Below are 17,296 nucleotides of genomic sequence, written 5' to 3'. Positions count from 1 at the left end.
TCGCGGACCACTTGGAATGCCTCCAGGGACCACCAGTGATCCGCGGACCACCGGTTAAGAACCACTGTGCTAAACGATCGTTCTATTGTACAAGTCGTAGGTACATGGCTGGGCAAGCAAAATAGGGAGCGCGGTTTTTACACTAGGATAAAATTGCGTTTCCGAAATTTTGCTCACATCTACCAGTTCCATCTCCTTCAATGCATTATTTTTTGGATTAGATGGACGGCTCGGCTCGCTACGCCACATAGCACCTATTCTTTCAGGGAATACGGCTCGCTTTCAAATGACGCGCGCGCGCACCGCGCACGTTCGGGAACTCGAGCGTGTATTTTGTTTTGATCGCGCTCTTTTCAAAGTCGACGATTTTTTTTGTGCAATAACTTACGGATAGTACCTACTTAAGATTGTTGATGTTGTTAGATGTCTGAACGATGCCTAAAAGGTACGACATGGTAGATCGATTGCGTGAACTATTGAAACTCGCTTCTTGCAAAGCCCCTTTAAGCGGATGCGAGGATGTGGGTAACGCGAGGCTAATGATTTTAGTCCAATAAAATTAAAACAAAAGGATCTTAATTAACAAAAAATCTTTATTAACTAATCTAATAACAGATATCTAAGTATATTCTAGGTAGGTAATTTTATTTAATCTATTTTATTTTCAGAGAAAATATTCTTGATGTCCGCATCAGCTAAAACCTGAGCTGTAACTGAATTAGGAGATTGGATATTAACTTTGGCTTTTGTTGCTTCTAGTTGTCTTTCACTGCCGACTACCGCCGCAGATTTCTCGATTAGTTCGTTTTCTGGCACGCCTTCAGATTTGAGCTTTTCATACTGTTGAATGAGTTTCTTGGTTTGGGTTTCTGTTTGACTTATCATGTTTACTGCTCCCAAGCCATGGCCTTTTGAGTGGAACTTCCTGTAAATTGGACAGTGTTTCATTAGTTTATTTTATTTAAAATAACTAAACACTGTTGTCATCTTTCATTTATTTCTTCCTTTCATGGCTTCTTTACCTTTTACAAAAGATACAAAAGAAAAAGTTCAAAATAACTATTATCTTAGGAAAGTCATAAACATAAACTTACGCTCTGACAGCATCCTCAGGGTACAGAATTTGTCTGATAGGTTTAATTTCAGGCTTAGGTTTGGCGAATTTTGGTTCTGTAAGTGGTGGAAATGCTCTGTACACATCAAACCACAGTGGTCTATCATCAGGTCTCATTGCCCCTTTTGTTAGTAATCCCTCCACTCTGTAAACAATAATAATTATTAGTATTTTTCATAGTAAAGCAACATGCAGGCATCAACCAAGTCAATATAGGGAAAATTAAACCTTCGTAATAAGATAATTAGATAAAATGAAACAACATTGTTTTCAAATGTTAAATCTTTTATTGAACAAAATAGTTATACAAGTGAAATCAAAACTAATTAGAAATCATTTTGCATAGCATGAAATATTGTTCTACGCAAATTTTCCCAGCCGCTTCTTTTAGTCTCAGATATTAACTTTTGTTGAAGTTTTCTAATATCATCCTCTAATTCTTCTGCTAATTTGTCTGTTTCGGTTTTATGATCAAATTCCATTTCTTCACATCTGAAAGTGTAAATGTTTATTAGAAGCTATAAATGTAATAAGTACGCATTAAAGAATTGAGTATTGAGTATTTAAGTGCTATGAACAAATTTTTAATTTTATTTATCAATATGTAACTTCAATAAAGAAGTATTGTATTACTGTTTTTTGAATGAAGCATAAATGTCTTTCAAAGCTTTCAGTTTTTGTTTATGAGCTGTGGAAGCTTGTTGCATGCATTTAACAACGGCTGCAGTTAAATGCTCCAACTTTTTCTCATTGTCTTTCATTGCATTACTGTCTGCTTCTAATTGTGTCATAACTTCAGACAGATTTTTGAGCAGATTATCACACTTTTCTTTTCTGTAAACAGTGAAAGAGAGATTAGGTTCATGAAGGTATGAAGGCATAAAATTTGTGCCTTGCTAATTTAAAATAAGATATCATATTTACCTTGTTTCTAGTTGATTGCTCATAACATTTAGTATTTTCTGCCGCGATTCTTTACAGGCTTCAACGTTAACCTCCAATTTCTTTTTCTTGGAATTAGTTTGATATTGCCCAATCAATTTGGCTATTCCCTCTTCCTCAGAAATTTCAGTTCTCTGCCGCTTTGGTACCTTTTTCTTAGTTGGCGAATCTTTTAAAAACTGGGATACATTGAGCAAATCATTTAGATCTTCCGACAAAAACTTGGCTTTACTTGCTTTTTTAGAAGTCATATTTGGTAAAAACAATAAATGGAATTAACACAACCAACTCAACTGTAAGTAGCCGCGAACCGAAGAAAACAATTTCCCGCTAAATTTTCCCGCGTGAAAATCATATTTCAATTCCAAATTTAAATAAAATCAAAGACATTCAGACAACTTTATTTAATTTGAAATGGGAAATAAATTATTCGTCCTTACCGTGTGAAAATAGTTCCAATTCTCTCCAATCGGCTACTTGCCATTTTAGTTTATTTTATTGGAAAATCTACAACTATTCAATTACCGCTTTGTTTTTTAATGTAATTTTTACCTAAGCAAATAGAAAATATTTCTTTAAAGTTAGGTTATAATTATATTTTCATTCATTGGATGACTGACTGAATGAATGAGGTAATTTGACATTGACAACTGCAGGCACAGATTACAATTTACATTTTTGCAATTGCTGAGCGAGTGATCTGCATTTAGTATCATTGAAGGAATCAAACTGAATATTATTAAGATAATTAAAGTTCGGGTTATGCTATGCAATCAATAGAATACCGCATCAGCATCTATTTGAGGTCGTGGATGCAATCAAATAATACTTCTGAATTTCGTTGATCAATGAACGGTCTTCCACTACTTCAACTTAGTGTTTGGACAAAGGCAAGGATAAAAAGATAGATAAAGGACCTCAATAAAATTTTATCTCGCTATCACAAGCAAACGGTTTAGTTCGAGTTCGATACGCACATTGAATACAACCACAATAATTATGGTTGTGAATTTTACATTCGATATCTGCAATATGCGAGTTATCGTGACTTTGTGATATCACAGATCGTATTTCTTAAAAGACCAAACACAAACCGCAAAAATATGGATTAAAGAAACAAAACATATTTATTATATAATTATAAATCATGTATTTTTCAAAATTAAGTCCCCAAAACAACACAACTCATTCAAGGCATTCTTTTCTCAACTTAAATATTTTTCATTGCTTAATATAAACTTAAATCTATTTACAGTTTAGAACCTCATATATTTTATAAAGAATCACTTTCATTAAATACTCCAGTACAAGTCATAATATTGCACTTGCAGCCTCACTCAACCTCACTAAATCTTCTATTTCATAGTGATCTTTCCATAATTTACCAGCGATTATTATGCTATCTATATATCTAGGAAGATATCATAGTGATTTTGAGTAAGGCGAAAGTTCGTGTGAGACTTATACAATCACAAGAAAATACTGACTATTTTCCGTGTGTGAGATTCTATAGCCGGCTATGATTGTGACCGGTGCTTCCTGAAACATCGCTTATCCGCTTGCCGAGTCAAAATGTCGGATACAAAGTTCCTGTGCGTGAATACTCGTAGTATGTCCTCGCGGGCTTCTTGGATGCCTTCACATACGATTTTACTCCTTTGTATGTTACCCTGAAATAATAATGAATTTAGTATTAAAATATATCACTAAAAAATATATGTTGACAGCTAACTTAATAATAAACAAAATCCCGCTTATTAGAGTTATACTTTAAGTTAATCACGAAATTGCGGTCTATAAATGTGGTAACAGTGTAGTAATATTTAAACATACCTTTAATAACTCGAGTAGCGTGTGTGAATGGGGCTGCAGAGCGGACAGGGCGCGTCCTGACGCAGTTTCTAACGCACGCAGGAGACCTGCCAACTGTTCGCCGACGTCTGACTCTAAAGACATCTGGATAACACAAACATACATATTTATGAGACATATTTATATTCGTATAGCATCAACTTGTAAATAATATAACGAAATTATTTCGTATTAAGAGTTTTTTATTAGAAATAGGTGAACAATACTAGGCTATGTAGATGTGTGGCCAGTTTTATAAAAGATAATAGATAGTGTTTTCCAGTTACTTGTTTATACAATAAAATTGGTATTTTAGGGGGCTCCGAGCTCCCATACAACAGATATATATTTTATGGTATGGGATTTTATTTAGGATCCAAATAAACTCTTGACTACAAATCAACCAAAATTACCAAGTCATCCATCTGAGCGGTAAGATGGTGCACCTTCCAGCCTTCGGCGCTAGTGAGCACGTGCTTCTGGCTGGCGATAGCGACGATGTCACGAGACCGCGGCTCCCGTCGCCGCACGTCGGACGGCCGCGTGAAGTGCAGCGCTGTGCTTCGCCAACCGCATACGTAACTCGAACTTAGGAGAGGACCTGCGGGATTTAGCATAGTTTTTAGCTTATATAAGCTTCAAATTAAGTGTCAAAGTCGGTCTTTGCACCATTAAGAATTTATTTGAAAGGTTGGTCCTATAAAAAGTTGATCGGATTCGACATGTTGCTGTAATCTTTAGTGAGTAACCAAAGAGTCACAAACGTTTTTATGAAACAAGTGAGTTATGTTTATCCTAAGTGTTCTTTTTTATCCGTTTTAACTTCGTGGTAACTTGTAGAAAGTGTTAACTTCTGGGGTCAACAGCATTTTCTGATCCATAAACATCTAACCCTTAACAGCCGCGGGAACTGACTTCTTTATTCTCTTCTTCCACTTTGGTTTATCTTCAATATCTGCATCGGAAACGTTGTTTTTCAAATCTTTGTCGAATAAAAGGTACAAGTTGTACCACATGATGTAATCCATACATTTACCACAAGATTCCATTGATGGAGAATAAAAATACAAATTAATATATGCAGTTTTTATGGAACTAAGTACAAATACTCACGTTTTGGGGGAGGATTAAACGTGACGGGCGGTGGAGTAGGCGGGGGTTCTTCACCTTGATAGTCACACTGTCTGACTTCGTTACTTAATCTGTGAAATAGAATAAAGACTAATTTATTAAGAAATTGATAATTTTTTACATATTTATTATATATCAATAGATTGAGGGCCACATTAGATGGTTGGTGACGTCACACTATCGTCCTCCCCTATAATCTTCCTTTGTATCCCCACTACATATACCCATATGGACTACACCTATGTAATGACCATATGTTTCCATATTGGTAATTTGCTGAAATGAAGTATACTTACATCTGTTTCCGAGGCTTCTTGCGCGGACTGAGGTCGGGGTCCGGCCGCGGCGGGTCAGGCTCGGTGTCGGGCGCTGGGGACGACGATGCGCTGATTGTGGTAGAACCTGACGCCGGCCCGCCCGCGCCTACGGGCACGTCCTCCCATCCCGACCGACCGTAGCCGACTGACTTGCTTGGTGAACTGATAGAAATAAAAGAGTTTTTGTTAGCCTGTGTGGATCTTCTGCTGGGCAAAGGACTCTAATATAATCTTCCTTCATTTACAGTATATCTATAGAAGTTTGCAGAAATGTTTAAAGAAAGAAACCCACATAAGTTATAGTTCATCCTTGTGAGGTAAAAGCGTGATTTTTTACGAAAATAAGTAGGAATTTTCTTGAAGGTTTCACATATAACGCAATATCTTCTTTATTTGTTCTTAAAATTAATTAAAAACGAAGTTTTACCCATCAAGATCTCTCTTCCTAAGTATAGATGGTCTCGGCAACACTGCTTGAGTGGGGACGGAGGATACAGGCACGCGGGACTCTGGCGATGCCGACACTGCATTCACAACTGTTACTGTAAATGAAATAAGATTATTAATTTGTTCAAACCAATTCTTAATATCAGTGGTTCGCGATGCCGGGGAATATCTTATGGGGTATGGACACACGCGTTTACTTTAGTTTCGGAACGAATTTGAGTAACGGCCGTTTAGAATTATTTTTTTAGAATTTTGTCATACAAGTAATGTCAAATTGCTATCTTTAGTAAGAAAAACAACAGATAGATAGAATATTGGGAACGGCCGTTGCACGAGAACTGTAATAACATGTGTACGGTACAAACCCTGTGCCGGCGACTGCGCGGGCTGGTGCAGATACGGCGCGAGTGCACGCGGCACGGGTGCGTGCGGCGCGTGCGCGGGGTGCGCGGGCGGCGGCGCCAGCGACGCGTGCGAGCCGCGCGGCACCTCGTAGTACAGCTGCGTGGGCGCGCTGTTGCCCACTACGCCGCGGACGCCTACGCTCGCTACGCCGACCACCTGAACAATCATGAATATTTGAAGAACCTTGCTGTTCGATTTATTTTCTTTTAAAAAGAGTGTCCATGGAGTCTCTTGCCAGTTCTTCTTCTTGAGACCAACTCTTTGGAACCGTGCAACTAGTTTCGAAAGAGCTTTAAGAGGCCTATTTGAAATAAAACATCACCAGCAACATAAACGTTCACAAAGTTCACAATACAATTGAATGTGAAAATTCAAAGTAAACATTTTATAGAAAACTGATGTTTACGTTGTTGGTGAACTTGTCCTCTCATCAAGCATGGTTAAACACAAAATAACACATATTTAGACAAGTTTTCTTACCTTAGCAGGTTGGTAATTCCTTTGCAACAGAGGTAATGGTCGTGGCGCGGTGGCGACAGGCGTTGGTGTCGGCGCACGAGGCGGTATAGCTCGCCCGGCACCTGATATTACACCACTTGCTGCAATTAATAATCATAAGTTACATATACTCATACTGAACAACATATTTTTTATGTATTCACAGTGAAACTGTTAGTTGAAACTTTTGGCACTTGGGATAATTATGACAGGGGTGAAATGAAATTAAGTGGAACTGGCTACTTATTATAAGTCTCTCTTAATTGGAACTAGGGTCAAGTTCACCAAAAATATAAACATCATTTTCAACAGTTTACTATGAAACTTGAAAAATCACAGTAAACAGTTGTTTGAAGGAAGCTGATGTCTATGTTGTTAGTGAAGTTGGGCTTAAGTATTGTAGACCATATTTTACAGAGTGTTAAAGTAATGTTTAGCAAAGCTACTTACAAGTGAGCACAGATGTAGTGGGCAAGGTAACAATAGTGGAGTGTATTGGCTGGGTGGGCTGTGCGGGTGATGATGTAGGTGCGGGCGCTCGGGCTCCTCTCTGACCGTAAACTAACGTACTGCGCGGCCCGCGAGACGCCCCCGACCAGGCACCACCTAGTGGGTAGGTCATTAGATGTTGCAGTACATTGTGATGTTAACAAAACAGTTGAATGAAGGGAGAATCTTATTGAATGTTATAGAAGTGTCACATATGTATATATGAACACATAATAATATATTGGAGTAGGCACTTTACCAAAGTAAACAATCTTGGTAGAACTTTTTACATAAATACATATTAAATAAATGAATGATCAAATAATTGTTTTCATAATATTGAAATTCATTTTTAAAACAGAGTTTTCAAATAAAAAGTCATACCAACATTGTTTAGGTCTAATTAAGTGCCTACTCAAATCGGGTACAGAAGGATTTGGCGAAACTCCATACTATACTCCTATGTATTTGTTTTTTTCTAATAAGATTAATTTTTACCTGAAGCTGCCTGAGAATTGGATGCAGGGGTGACAGGGCGAACGGCGAGTGAGGCACCAGCTGCGAGGCCTCGAGGCACATGGCTCACGTGACTTGTGACTCCAACTCCCACACTCTTGCTCACCAGCACACCACTTGTGCTGCTCACATTCACACTTGATAAAACAGCTGCAAATGATTTTATACAAAGTTTGTTAAAAGAAATATGGATAAATGCAGGACATTTATAGAAACAGTTAATTAATTTTTTGTTATAGAAAATACAGGTATAAATAAAAAATAGACTTATTAAAATCACGGATTGGTTGTTTTCAGAAAAATGAATATTAATTTATATAAATTAACTTCATATCACAATCGTATTACCTGGTCTATTATTATGGTGGGGCAATGGAGGTAGCACCCTCACTGTAGGTGGTAGAGTTCGCACAGATGAGTTCACCACTAGGTTGCCAGAACCACTGACCAGCTGCCCTCCAACATTCAACACTTGAGTCCCACTCACTGTAGAAGTCACATTGGCCTGAACATTCGTTGAACCTGCATTATTCGAACTGGACACTTGCGCAGACAACTGGGTTCCCTGACTTATGATCTGTGTGCCAGGACTTATGATAGGCCCACTAGGTGATATCAATTGTGACTGGGACATGATTTGTGTGTTCTGATTTATGAGCTGTGAGCTCTGGCTAACAATCTGAGCACCCTGCAAGATTGGTGATCCACTTATTATCATTTGAGGCTGAAATATGACAAGGATTGTGTTAGAAATAAGCAATTACCACTGGCCAAACATATTGTACAAGTTTTAATAAGTTCAATGTGTTATGAGTAACAGATATTCATGCTATGTCAATGCATTAAATAATCGGTTTATGATTAACATAAAACGATTAATTAGGATTGTGTAAAACCTTACCTGGGACGCAACATTTGAAGAAATTATTTGTGCAAGTCCAGGACGCATCAAGCCAGTTCCCGGGCTTGCATGGGCTATTATTTGACTTGAACCTGTTGTTTTAGCTTGACCCGGAATTAAATGAGCCATTTTCATCTCTGAATTCGTAACACTTTTAACGATAGTGATCTTTTGGGGCGCTAAATCTATTGGATGCATTTTATTTGTGAGCGATCTATCATTGTCCAAATTGCTACTCATTGTGACACTTCTATAAATTCAATTGCGCATGATATTATTATCGTACATTTACTAACTAAATTTACAGAAAACTTAGCACTTAAGAAGTATGTGTAGCGCATGAAAAACTTGCAAAACCTCAATAAATATTAGTAGATCGTAAATGACACAAACAACAGTGGATGAAACGAAACCACAAACAAGGTAGAGACTAGAGAAGAGTAGAAAAAAGAAAGTTGTCAAAAAAATAATTGTTGTCGGGGTTCAAAATTGTATATAGTTTGAAATATTTTGAGATAGTTATTGAGTGATTTCATGTTAATCACAGTCACAGATTTTATATAATTAAGAAGGATGTAGATGTGCATCGAACTATTGCCCATGCATGATGTCCAAATTGACCGTATGCCTGGCACCGTCAAAAATGAATGAAACGAACAAAAAGTTGTTTGTTTTGTTTATGGTACGCCATGGCGGATCGAGTTGGTGACGGTGATTTTTTGGACGAAAATATACAGAAATTTAACAATGAAAGGCGGAGCAGTAAACAGTGGGTTAAACTCAATGTTGGCGGAACATATTTCCTGACTACAAAAACAACGTTATCTAGAGACCCTAATTCATTTTTGTATCGATTAGTTCAAGAAGACAGCGATTTGATTTCAGACAGGGTTTGTAGAATTTCCTATTGTCTTTTTGTATGTAAATGAGTCTCAACTTTATTTGTGTCATCAACAATGTTCGTTTACTTCCAGGACGAAACTGGCGCTTATTTAATAGACAGAGATCCCACGTATTTTTCACCAGTTCTCAATTATCTTCGTCACGGTAAACTGGTTATTAACAATGACATCGCCGAAGAGGGTGTGTTGGAAGAAGCAGAGTTTTATAATATTACTGAACTTATAAGATTAGTTAAGGAAAGAATATGTTTAAGAGAAAGGAGGCCCTTGAAAGATTCCAAAAAGCATGTGTACAGAGTGCTACAGTTTCATGAAGAAGAGTTGACGCAAATGGTGTCTACTATGTCAGATGGCTGGAAATTTGAGCAGCTCATCAATATTGGCTCTCAATATAATTATGGGAATGATGAACATGCAGAGTTCCTTTGTGTTGTTAGCCGAGAATGTGGCAGTTCCCTCAACAGCAATGACATAGAACCTACAGACCGTGCCAAGGTGCTTCAACAAAAAGGCTCACGCATGTGAGTTCACCATGTAATGATTTAAATATTTTTTGAGACTGTCAGCTCTGTGTGAGAAATGTGTACATATTTTTAGAGTGTAAACAGTCTGTATTACTTCTTTTTAATGTAAAAAATTGTCATGAGTCCTAACAATAACATTTGTATTAGTCAATTGGGTGGTAACTGTATCTTTGGTCTTCTACTTCAGTAAATTATTAATATTAGACAAATACTCAATTTGATATGAAGTGTGAAAATTTAAATAGATTAGAAATTGTTAACTTACAACTGAATGCACCAAAAGCAATGAAGTTTAATATCAACTAAATATCCAATGTTTTTTGGCTTTACCCACTAATTTATCCTCTCACTACAACTACTGCCAGAGGCATTTTTTTTAAATTACAATTTGGTGCATTCAAATGTATCTGATTCAATAAAGTATTTTTTTTATTATTTGATCCTGGAGTATACATGATCCTCATAAATAGTGAATGCTAATAATCTCTTGTTTATGATTGTGGAAACTGATTATTATAATGCTAAGCATATGCATAACATTGAGTTTTTAAGGCTTAGATTTCTAGTCTATCAGACTTATTAAAACCACATTTTGTAAATATAAAATGTTGTTGTCCTTTGGATCAGTAATCAATTCCAGATATTATGCTCATTTACCAAATGTAATATTAGAAACTTACAATTCCAAAGCAGTTGTTTTATTTTTCATAAATACTCAAATGTTGTAGATAAATAAAGATGTATGTTGGTGATACCTTTATTTTACTGAATACAATTGACTGAAAACGTAATATGATTTGACACGCCTTCACTTAAAAGTAATTATTAGTATCTAAGTTAATTTCATAACTACACAATATATAAATCTATAACACGTCGTTTTAAAAAAATAAACATTAGCACTATTTAAGAACATTAAATTATACAGCTTATTATAAAATATTGCATTTAACTGCATTAAATACAAGTTAACAAGAGAATCTCTATTATCAGATACTCTTTTGTATAGATAACAGTGTTATTATCAAAATACAGAAATCTTCACACGCTTTGTAAGGCAATGGGGGTTTTTACTAGTTTTCTATTAAATATCATGAAATTATAAACTAAATTGAAATTGGTTGAAACAATTCTAAACTAGCACCAATCTGCCATGTAGGTAAAGTCATGGAACAACTTGTGATCTGTGGCAGAGAGCGGCCGCGGTTCTTTGGGTGGTGTCAGCACAGCTGCCTCAGACGTGAATTCACTATCAAAGTTGCTGACATCTTCTAAATTATTTATTGTTGGCACAAATGGTGGTTTCACTTTACGCAGAAGTAGCTGTTCCCAGTTCACATTGCGGAAGAATGCTTGTTTCTTGACATCTTCAGCGTCCCTCTCAGAAGATCCCAAACGTCTCTCAGGATTTTTTCGTAACAGACGACGCATAAGTGCGATGGCTTCTAATGACAAAGTTCTAGGGTAACGAACTTCATCATTGACAATAGAATCAAAAACTTCTCCCTCATCCTCTCCCGGAAAAGGCGATTCACCAACTAACATTTCAAATATTAAAACCCCAAGACCCCACCAATCAACAGCGCGAGTGTAAGAAGTTTCAGTTAAAACTTCAGGAGCAAGAAATTCAGGAGTGCCACAAAATGTACCAGTTCTGTCTCCCCAGCCCATGCCTTCTTTACAGAGACCAAAATCAGCTATCTTGACATACCCCTCAGTGTCTAAAAGTAAGTTATCCAACTTTAAATCTCTATATATTATGTTATTTTCATGTAAATACTGTAGGCCTAATACTACACAAGCTGCATAAAAAACTGCTCTAGGTTCAGTGAACACATCAGCATGTATGTGCATCATCAGATCACCCCCAGCTGCATATTCCATCACGAAACATACATGTTGTTCAGTCTGGAAACATGCAAACAAGTTTACCAAGAATGGATGTCTGATTGCATTAGCTACCTCAAAAATTCTCTTTTCAGATAGCAAAGAGTCCACTTCATCCCTTGCTATAATATCACCTTTCTTTAAAGCTTTTATTGCAAAATATTCATTAGTGGGTCTGTATTGAGCAAGAATTACTTTGCCAAAATGTCCCCTCCCAAGAACACTTAACAATCTGAAACTTTCCATGGACATTTCACCAGACTGTCTCCTATTATCTTGATCTTTACCTAAAGTATCTATTACTGATGATGAGCGAGAAGAGGATATTCTCATGTTGCTAGTAATCTCAACTATTTGATCTTCATTACTTGGGAATTCAAGAACCAATTTAGGAGATGGTGAAGGTGGATATTCCACCAATGGGGTATCACATGATGGGGTTTGTGGTTCTTTTGTGACATAGTTATCCCTGGTATAAGAGTCTTCTAAGAATGCAAAGGCTTCCTGAAGTTCTTTCTCCATCCTTAAAGTAGAAACATTTGGAGGTGGCTGAAGAGGCAATGTTGGCTGAGGTGGGGGTGTGCTTGGCAATTGAGGTGTAGCAGGTGTGGAAGGTAAACCTAAAGGTCTTATACCGGCCATACCACCCAGAGTAACATTTGGATTTTCAATTTCTCTGTTATCAATAGAAGCTGATTCAAAGCTATGTTGCTGAGACTGATTCATATGAGCAGTTTGAATGTTTTGGATAGAGGGAGAAGAACGCTTAAGCAGCCTGCCAAGCACAACAGCTGGAATGTGCATATCTCCATAAGAAGGCCTGGGTATGTTTTTGCCTTGTTGTTTTATAATTTTTCTTTGACGCTGTAGCTTAGGTTTTCTTGAAATAATAGGATTTAAGAATTTAATCTCAGCAAACAATAGTCCCTGTGGCTCCAGTTCCAATGCCATCCCGTGTCTTATATCATCAATGAATTCTTCCAATCTCAGAAATTTTACAGCACACAAGCCACGCCAATCTTTCCAATGGATACCAATTTCCAGTTCTCTTGATTTGTCTAGCTTGATGGTGAATCTGAAATTGTGAAAACAAAAATTAGAAGAGATGTAAGGGTTTTATTGTCATGTATTAAAATGGCTGAGTCAATTGTCATTTTTGCAAATAAGCATTTCCCTTGAAAATTCTTTCTTTCCTATTGTGTAATTCGTAAAATAAATAAATTTCTATTGTTTTCTCTAACTGCGCCATTGCAAGACTTTTCCCAATTAAATCTATACAGTAGGCAATTTTGCACTTTTTTCTGAAATATTCTGAAACTGCCACCTGAAACCCTATACTAATTAAGATATTATTTAAAGTACATTCTTAGCATAAGGCAGCATCTCTTATTTATACACATGATTAAATTTCCAAGGAAATAAAAATCTAGTTTAAAAAAGCATATTGTTTACATAGTAACTTTTGTATACTGATAGAAGAGTACAGCAATATTATTGTAAAGTAGAACTTTTTAGTCACACTACAAATATGTGTACGGCATGTAGATAAGATATGAGTAATAGCATGGAATTATAAAGATTATAATTCAAGGAAATCAAGATACAAAGATAAATTTAATTAGTATTTTAGTTTGTTATATAATTTCAGAATTTATCTTATAACTGCTAAGTACGGTAGACCGCACATCAGTGGTAACTGTCATGCACCTTAACTCAATAGTAATAAGTACGATTTTCCTATAAAACTGTTTCCACTGACCTGAAGTTGACTGTACCATGTGAAATGAAGTTTTGTGACTGACATACTAAATTAGCCTGCTTGTACAAATTTTAGTAACAAGTACTGAAAAATTGTAATCAGCAACAACTCACCTTTGATCCCATGCTTGTTGGGAACATGGCCTCCAACTGGTCTGAGCAACGTTATGGTTGTCTAGTTTTAAAACTGCCATGATTTCATTGCTTGTATCTTCCTTAATGCTGTATGTGTACTTCATAGAATTACGTATAGTAACTCCCTTAACAAATGACTTTAAGTCTGAAGGGCTTGCAGTCGGATCTCGACGACTTCTTCCAGGAACATCCTCTAGAAGGTCCTGACAGCCCATTAATCTTACTTCTAATGTACCAGTCACTTGAACACAAGGACTGATCAATGGAGCTGGAGATAGAAACTGAGCCCTTGACCCGCTACTACCTGATAAGCTTACGTATCCAGGGCTGGAGCCAGTACTACGTAATTCGTGTCCTAATTCTATAAATGCTGGACTCTCAGAAGGCAGCTCCTGTCTACGCATATCTAAAGATCTGCGCAGCAAATCTAGCTTCTGCGATGATTCTAAAAGGTTTGTTTGCGCTTCTTGTAAAGCTTTTTTGTCAGTTACTTTCTTGTCACTTTGTAAGAGTCTTATGGCATTCTTCGAACCCTCCACAACGGCTGCCTCAATTCTAAGACGGTTCCTCAACTCGGCAATTCTCTCATCTAATAAGGCAGCTACTCCACTATCAGAACTTTTGCCATCACCATTAGCTCCTGCATTATCACCCTTTTGTTGTTTAGTCAGCTTAGAAATACGTAATTTTAAATATTCAATTTTGTCTTTAGAATCAGCTAGCATTTGATGTGCTTCAGCAAGCAACTTTTTATCTCTTGATTGATTGCTGCTGCTGATACTTTGTATCATATTTTCAGCTCCTTGCTTGACTTTGAGTTCAATATTCAACTGCTTTTCAAGTGATGCCAGTTTTCGGTCTGTTGTTGCTTCACCCAGCTGCCTTTGCTGCTGGGCTGCTTCAGATGCAAGAATGATCTCTTCATCATAGGACAAGTCTTCAGGTGAAGTAGGAGTTGACTGGCCACGAGACAAAAGAAGTTGCGATTCCAATTCTTGGAGATCTGATTTAAGTTCATTAAGCTTGATGTTGGCTTGTTTTACAATATTAGCAACATCGGCCAGCGATCTCCGATCAGTGGCCACCTCTCGTAATTTCTCGGCTCCTTCTTTTATTTTAAGTTCTTTACGTATTTCTCTACGTATGACATCCTTGAGCTCCTCCAACTTAGACGGTAAAGCTATTTCTGGAATACACTCAGTTTTAATTCCATACTTCAACCCGAGCTCGTGGAGAACTGGGTGTCGAACGTAATCACTGTGGTAATAACCTGGCTCTGCCATAATTGAGGATGCACAGTCTAACGTCAGTTAACCATAATTATGTGGGAAAATAACACTACTATTGCTTGAGTATCACAAAACGCAGATCGAACTACAATGTTTGTCAGCGGGAACGGCGCTCGATAGTTTAAACGAAATCATGATATAAATCTGACTTGATCGTTTTTATTAAATTAATCACAAAACAAAACAATCTATACAAGTGAATCGGTCAACGAAACCAACGAAACGATGAAATCCTACCATTATTCCATAGACAAGTGATGAATAATAATAAAAAAAATACCATAGAGTTATGCTGTTTTGGCTTGAGCTTTTGGCATTTAAGCATTTAGTAATTTTAATAGAGATTGGGTAGTTTTGTATGTATGTGGTATTCTATGTATTGTCCTTCATAGCTTCATTTTACTGAACCGGTTGCCAAAAACAATGGTTCTCCTTCTTTCACCTTTTCATTTGATTTACAAAACTGTTTTCAAATTCCGTGATAAGACTATTATCCGTCTAGCCTTTTCTCAACTATGTTGGAGCTGGGCATTCCGGTCTAACCAGACGCAGCTGATTACCGGAGTTTTACATGGAGCGACTGTCTGTCTACGTGACTCCCATAACCTAGTTACACGCGGAACCCGTTACTCCTTGCTTTGGTAAAAACGGATTGTCCGACCCGTAACGAACGACTGTTGTACAACAGTCGTTCGTTACGGGTCGGACAATCCGTTTTGGACGGATTCAAATGCCATGGACGGAGGAAATAAATGCCGGTAAACTAATACTGGAAATTTTGCGGACGCCAAGCCCTCCCATACGGATGGGAAGTGTAGCTTGAGACCAAGCTTTGTCGTCCAAGGCCACATTTAAAATTGATGAAAGTGTGTGTCGAATTATTTTATCAATTTGATCCAAAAGGTTGATGTGCTTCCATAAATGAGAAGCACGCAAGATGTAGGTTAATTTGGGGCCAAAGCAGCAGTATCGTAGGATGGTGATGGCTGAATGTATATTAATTTTGAATAACCTTTCCGAAATATCATTGAAATTTTGAATTTTGTTCTCAATAAAATCCGAAAATGACTCTTCTAGTACTGGTGACCCCAGGAGGCAAAGAGAACTTTTGTCTATTATTTTTATGCCATCGGCTACTGCGTTAAAATTTTGGAGTGTCGTCTGTCTGTCGGTTGTGTCAGATATAAATAGTTCGCATTCTTTTGACTATGTGAACGTGTCCATAGTTTAAGGAAAATATTTTATTGCAATTATTATATTATTTTTAATGTGTCTTATAGTTTTTTTATCTGTGTTTTATATTGAAATATAATATGTTAATCAATATACTTTTTGTTTTATTATCATTACATTTATAAAACGTTATTATAAAAATATATTTCCATAAATTTCGACAGCCCATATGACGTAGTGGTTGGTCACACTGACTACTGCGCTGCGTGTCGCAGGTTACATTCCCGCACGGAACAACTAAAATTGTTTTGGGGTCTGGGTGTTGCATGTGATGAATGTTTGTAAACGCACCCACGATACAGGAGAATTTCCTAATGTGGGGCAATTTTTATTAAAAAAATAAAACTATTCCAACGTCCCTTTAAAAGCCTTCTGCTGAGCCTAAAATTACACAAGGTTTGTAAAAATAGAAAGCTAATTTCATCATGATGGCCCATAATAATAATTTCGACTGTTTGCTAATTATGACTGAAAAGATTATGAGCTTCAAATCGATGTTATGATTGGTTTTATGTATAGAAAGGTAAAGCATACATTTTATAGACATAGCTAAACTGTATTTGTTGATGCTAAATATATCATTTTGAATTGGGTATACGTATATTTATTTATGTAATAAATCAAATAAAAACCCGATAATCATATCTACTTGTTGCTTACTAAGCATTTTCAGTAGATTAAATTAGGTAAGTATACACCTACTAGTTAAATTTTAGAGTTGTTTTTTATTAAATAGTTTTCATATTTTGATACGCGTGGATCCTAATACTTTCTCACTTGCACACCGACTATCTTACTTGCTTGCACACCGACTATCTGCTTCATTGCAACTCTGGCAGATTATAGCAAATATAAGTTTTAACAAAATAACAACCCCACGGTTGAAAATCACCCGAACATTTTTGTATCATAACAATAATGAGCTTTATGATCATTATGCCAAAGTCATAAGTCACT

The 17,296-nt window shown here is 36.7% G+C and overlaps 4 protein-coding genes across 7 annotated transcripts; 1 reads left to right on the top strand and 3 right to left on the bottom strand.

The window, feature by feature from the left end:
• Positions 1–573: 573 nt before the first annotated feature.
• LOC124633489 (probable 28S ribosomal protein S23, mitochondrial) lies at positions 574–2,734 on the bottom strand. 3 transcript variants are annotated; one of them, XM_047168730.1, is made up of 4 exons: positions 2,497–2,734; positions 2,039–2,235; positions 1,748–1,948; positions 1,382–1,606 (listed from the first exon to the last, which is right to left on the bottom strand). In XM_047168730.1, the coding sequence occupies exons 2-4, from the start codon at positions 2,059–2,061 to the stop codon at positions 1,441–1,443; spliced, it is 390 nt and encodes a 129-aa protein (XP_047024686.1). In that variant the 5' UTR covers positions 2,062–2,235; positions 2,497–2,734; the 3' UTR covers positions 1,382–1,440. The 3 variants fall into 3 exon arrangements, with proteins under 3 accessions (XP_047024685.1, XP_047024686.1, XP_047024684.1); XM_047168729.1 differs by lacking the exons at positions 1,382–1,606; positions 1,748–1,948; positions 2,039–2,235 and adding exons at positions 574–925; positions 1,095–1,259 and having other exon boundaries at positions 2,497–2,690; XM_047168728.1 differs by lacking the exon at positions 2,497–2,734 and having other exon boundaries at positions 2,039–2,490.
• A 448-nt stretch (positions 2,735–3,182) lies between these two features.
• On the bottom strand, positions 3,183–9,041 carry LOC124632919 (leucine-rich repeat extensin-like protein 5). 2 transcript variants are annotated; one of them, XM_047167930.1, is made up of 12 exons: positions 8,612–9,038; positions 8,059–8,434; positions 7,693–7,860; positions 7,156–7,311; positions 6,688–6,806; positions 6,168–6,363; positions 5,783–5,897; positions 5,335–5,517; positions 5,021–5,109; positions 4,321–4,508; positions 3,890–4,012; positions 3,183–3,726 (listed from the first exon to the last, which is right to left on the bottom strand). In XM_047167930.1, the coding sequence occupies exons 1-12, from the start codon at positions 8,849–8,851 to the stop codon at positions 3,574–3,576; spliced, it is 2,106 nt and encodes a 701-aa protein (XP_047023886.1). In that variant the 5' UTR covers positions 8,852–9,038; the 3' UTR covers positions 3,183–3,573. The 2 variants fall into 2 exon arrangements, with proteins under 2 accessions (XP_047023886.1, XP_047023887.1); XM_047167931.1 differs by lacking the exons at positions 3,183–3,726; positions 3,890–4,012; positions 4,321–4,508 and adding an exon at positions 4,544–4,862 and having other exon boundaries at positions 8,612–9,041.
• Positions 9,042–9,274: 233 nt separating this feature from the next.
• On the top strand, positions 9,275–10,726 carry LOC124632920 (BTB/POZ domain-containing protein KCTD5). The gene is made up of 2 exons (XM_047167932.1): positions 9,275–9,501; positions 9,586–10,726. The coding sequence occupies exons 1-2, from the start codon at positions 9,301–9,303 to the stop codon at positions 10,036–10,038; spliced, it is 654 nt and encodes a 217-aa protein (XP_047023888.1). The 5' UTR covers positions 9,275–9,300; the 3' UTR covers positions 10,039–10,726.
• Positions 10,727–10,778: 52 nt separating this feature from the next.
• On the bottom strand, positions 10,779–15,364 carry LOC124632918 (serine/threonine-protein kinase N). Its single transcript, XM_047167929.1, has 2 exons — positions 13,797–15,364; positions 10,779–12,999 (listed from the first exon to the last, which is right to left on the bottom strand). The coding sequence occupies exons 1-2, from the start codon at positions 15,098–15,100 to the stop codon at positions 11,175–11,177; spliced, it is 3,129 nt and encodes a 1,042-aa protein (XP_047023885.1). The 5' UTR covers positions 15,101–15,364; the 3' UTR covers positions 10,779–11,174.
• Positions 15,365–17,296: the final 1,932 nt, after the last annotated feature.

The sequence above is a fragment of the Helicoverpa zea genome, chromosome 9 (genome assembly GCF_022581195.2).
Source record: "Helicoverpa zea isolate HzStark_Cry1AcR chromosome 9, ilHelZeax1.1, whole genome shotgun sequence".
NCBI classification, from domain to species: Eukaryota; Metazoa; Arthropoda; class Insecta; order Lepidoptera; family Noctuidae; genus Helicoverpa; species Helicoverpa zea.
Note: the sequence above shows the minus strand (reverse complement) of the source record. Positions and strands in the feature narration are given on the sequence as shown.

Bases quoted from the DNA above. Each gene is read 5' to 3' on its own strand.
- LOC124633489 (XM_047168728.1), bottom strand. From the start codon at position 2,307: ATGACTTCTAAAAAAGCAAGTAAAGCCAAGTTTTTGTCGGAAGATCTA. The intron at 1,949-2,038 runs GTAAATATGATA...CACTGTTTACAG, and splicing joins AGCAATCAACTAGAAACAAG to AAAAGAAAAGTGTGATAATC. The intron at 1,607-1,747 runs GTAATACAATAC...TTACACTTTCAG, and splicing joins TATGCTTCATTCAAAAAACA to ATGTGAAGAAATGGAATTTG.
- LOC124632919 (XM_047167930.1), bottom strand. From the start codon at position 8,851: ATGAGTAGCAATTTGGACAATGATAGATCGCTCACAAATAAAATGCAT. The intron at 6,364-6,687 runs GTAAGAAAACTT...ATGATTGTTCAG, and splicing joins GGAATTACCAACCTGCTAAG to GTGGTCGGCGTAGCGAGCGT. The intron at 5,898-6,167 runs GTTTGTACCGTA...TTTCATTTACAG, and splicing joins CGCGCAGTCGCCGGCACAGG to TAACAGTTGTGAATGCAGTG.
- LOC124632920 (XM_047167932.1), top strand. From the start codon at position 9,301: ATGGCGGATCGAGTTGGTGACGGTGATTTTTTGGACGAAAATATACAG. The intron at 9,502-9,585 runs GTTTGTAGAATT...GTTTACTTCCAG, and splicing joins GCGATTTGATTTCAGACAGG to GACGAAACTGGCGCTTATTT.
- LOC124632918 (XM_047167929.1), bottom strand. From the start codon at position 15,100: ATGGCAGAGCCAGGTTATTACCACAGTGATTACGTTCGACACCCAGTT. The intron at 13,000-13,796 runs GTGAGTTGTTGC...TCACAATTTCAG, and splicing joins CAACAAGCATGGGATCAAAG to ATTCACCATCAAGCTAGACA.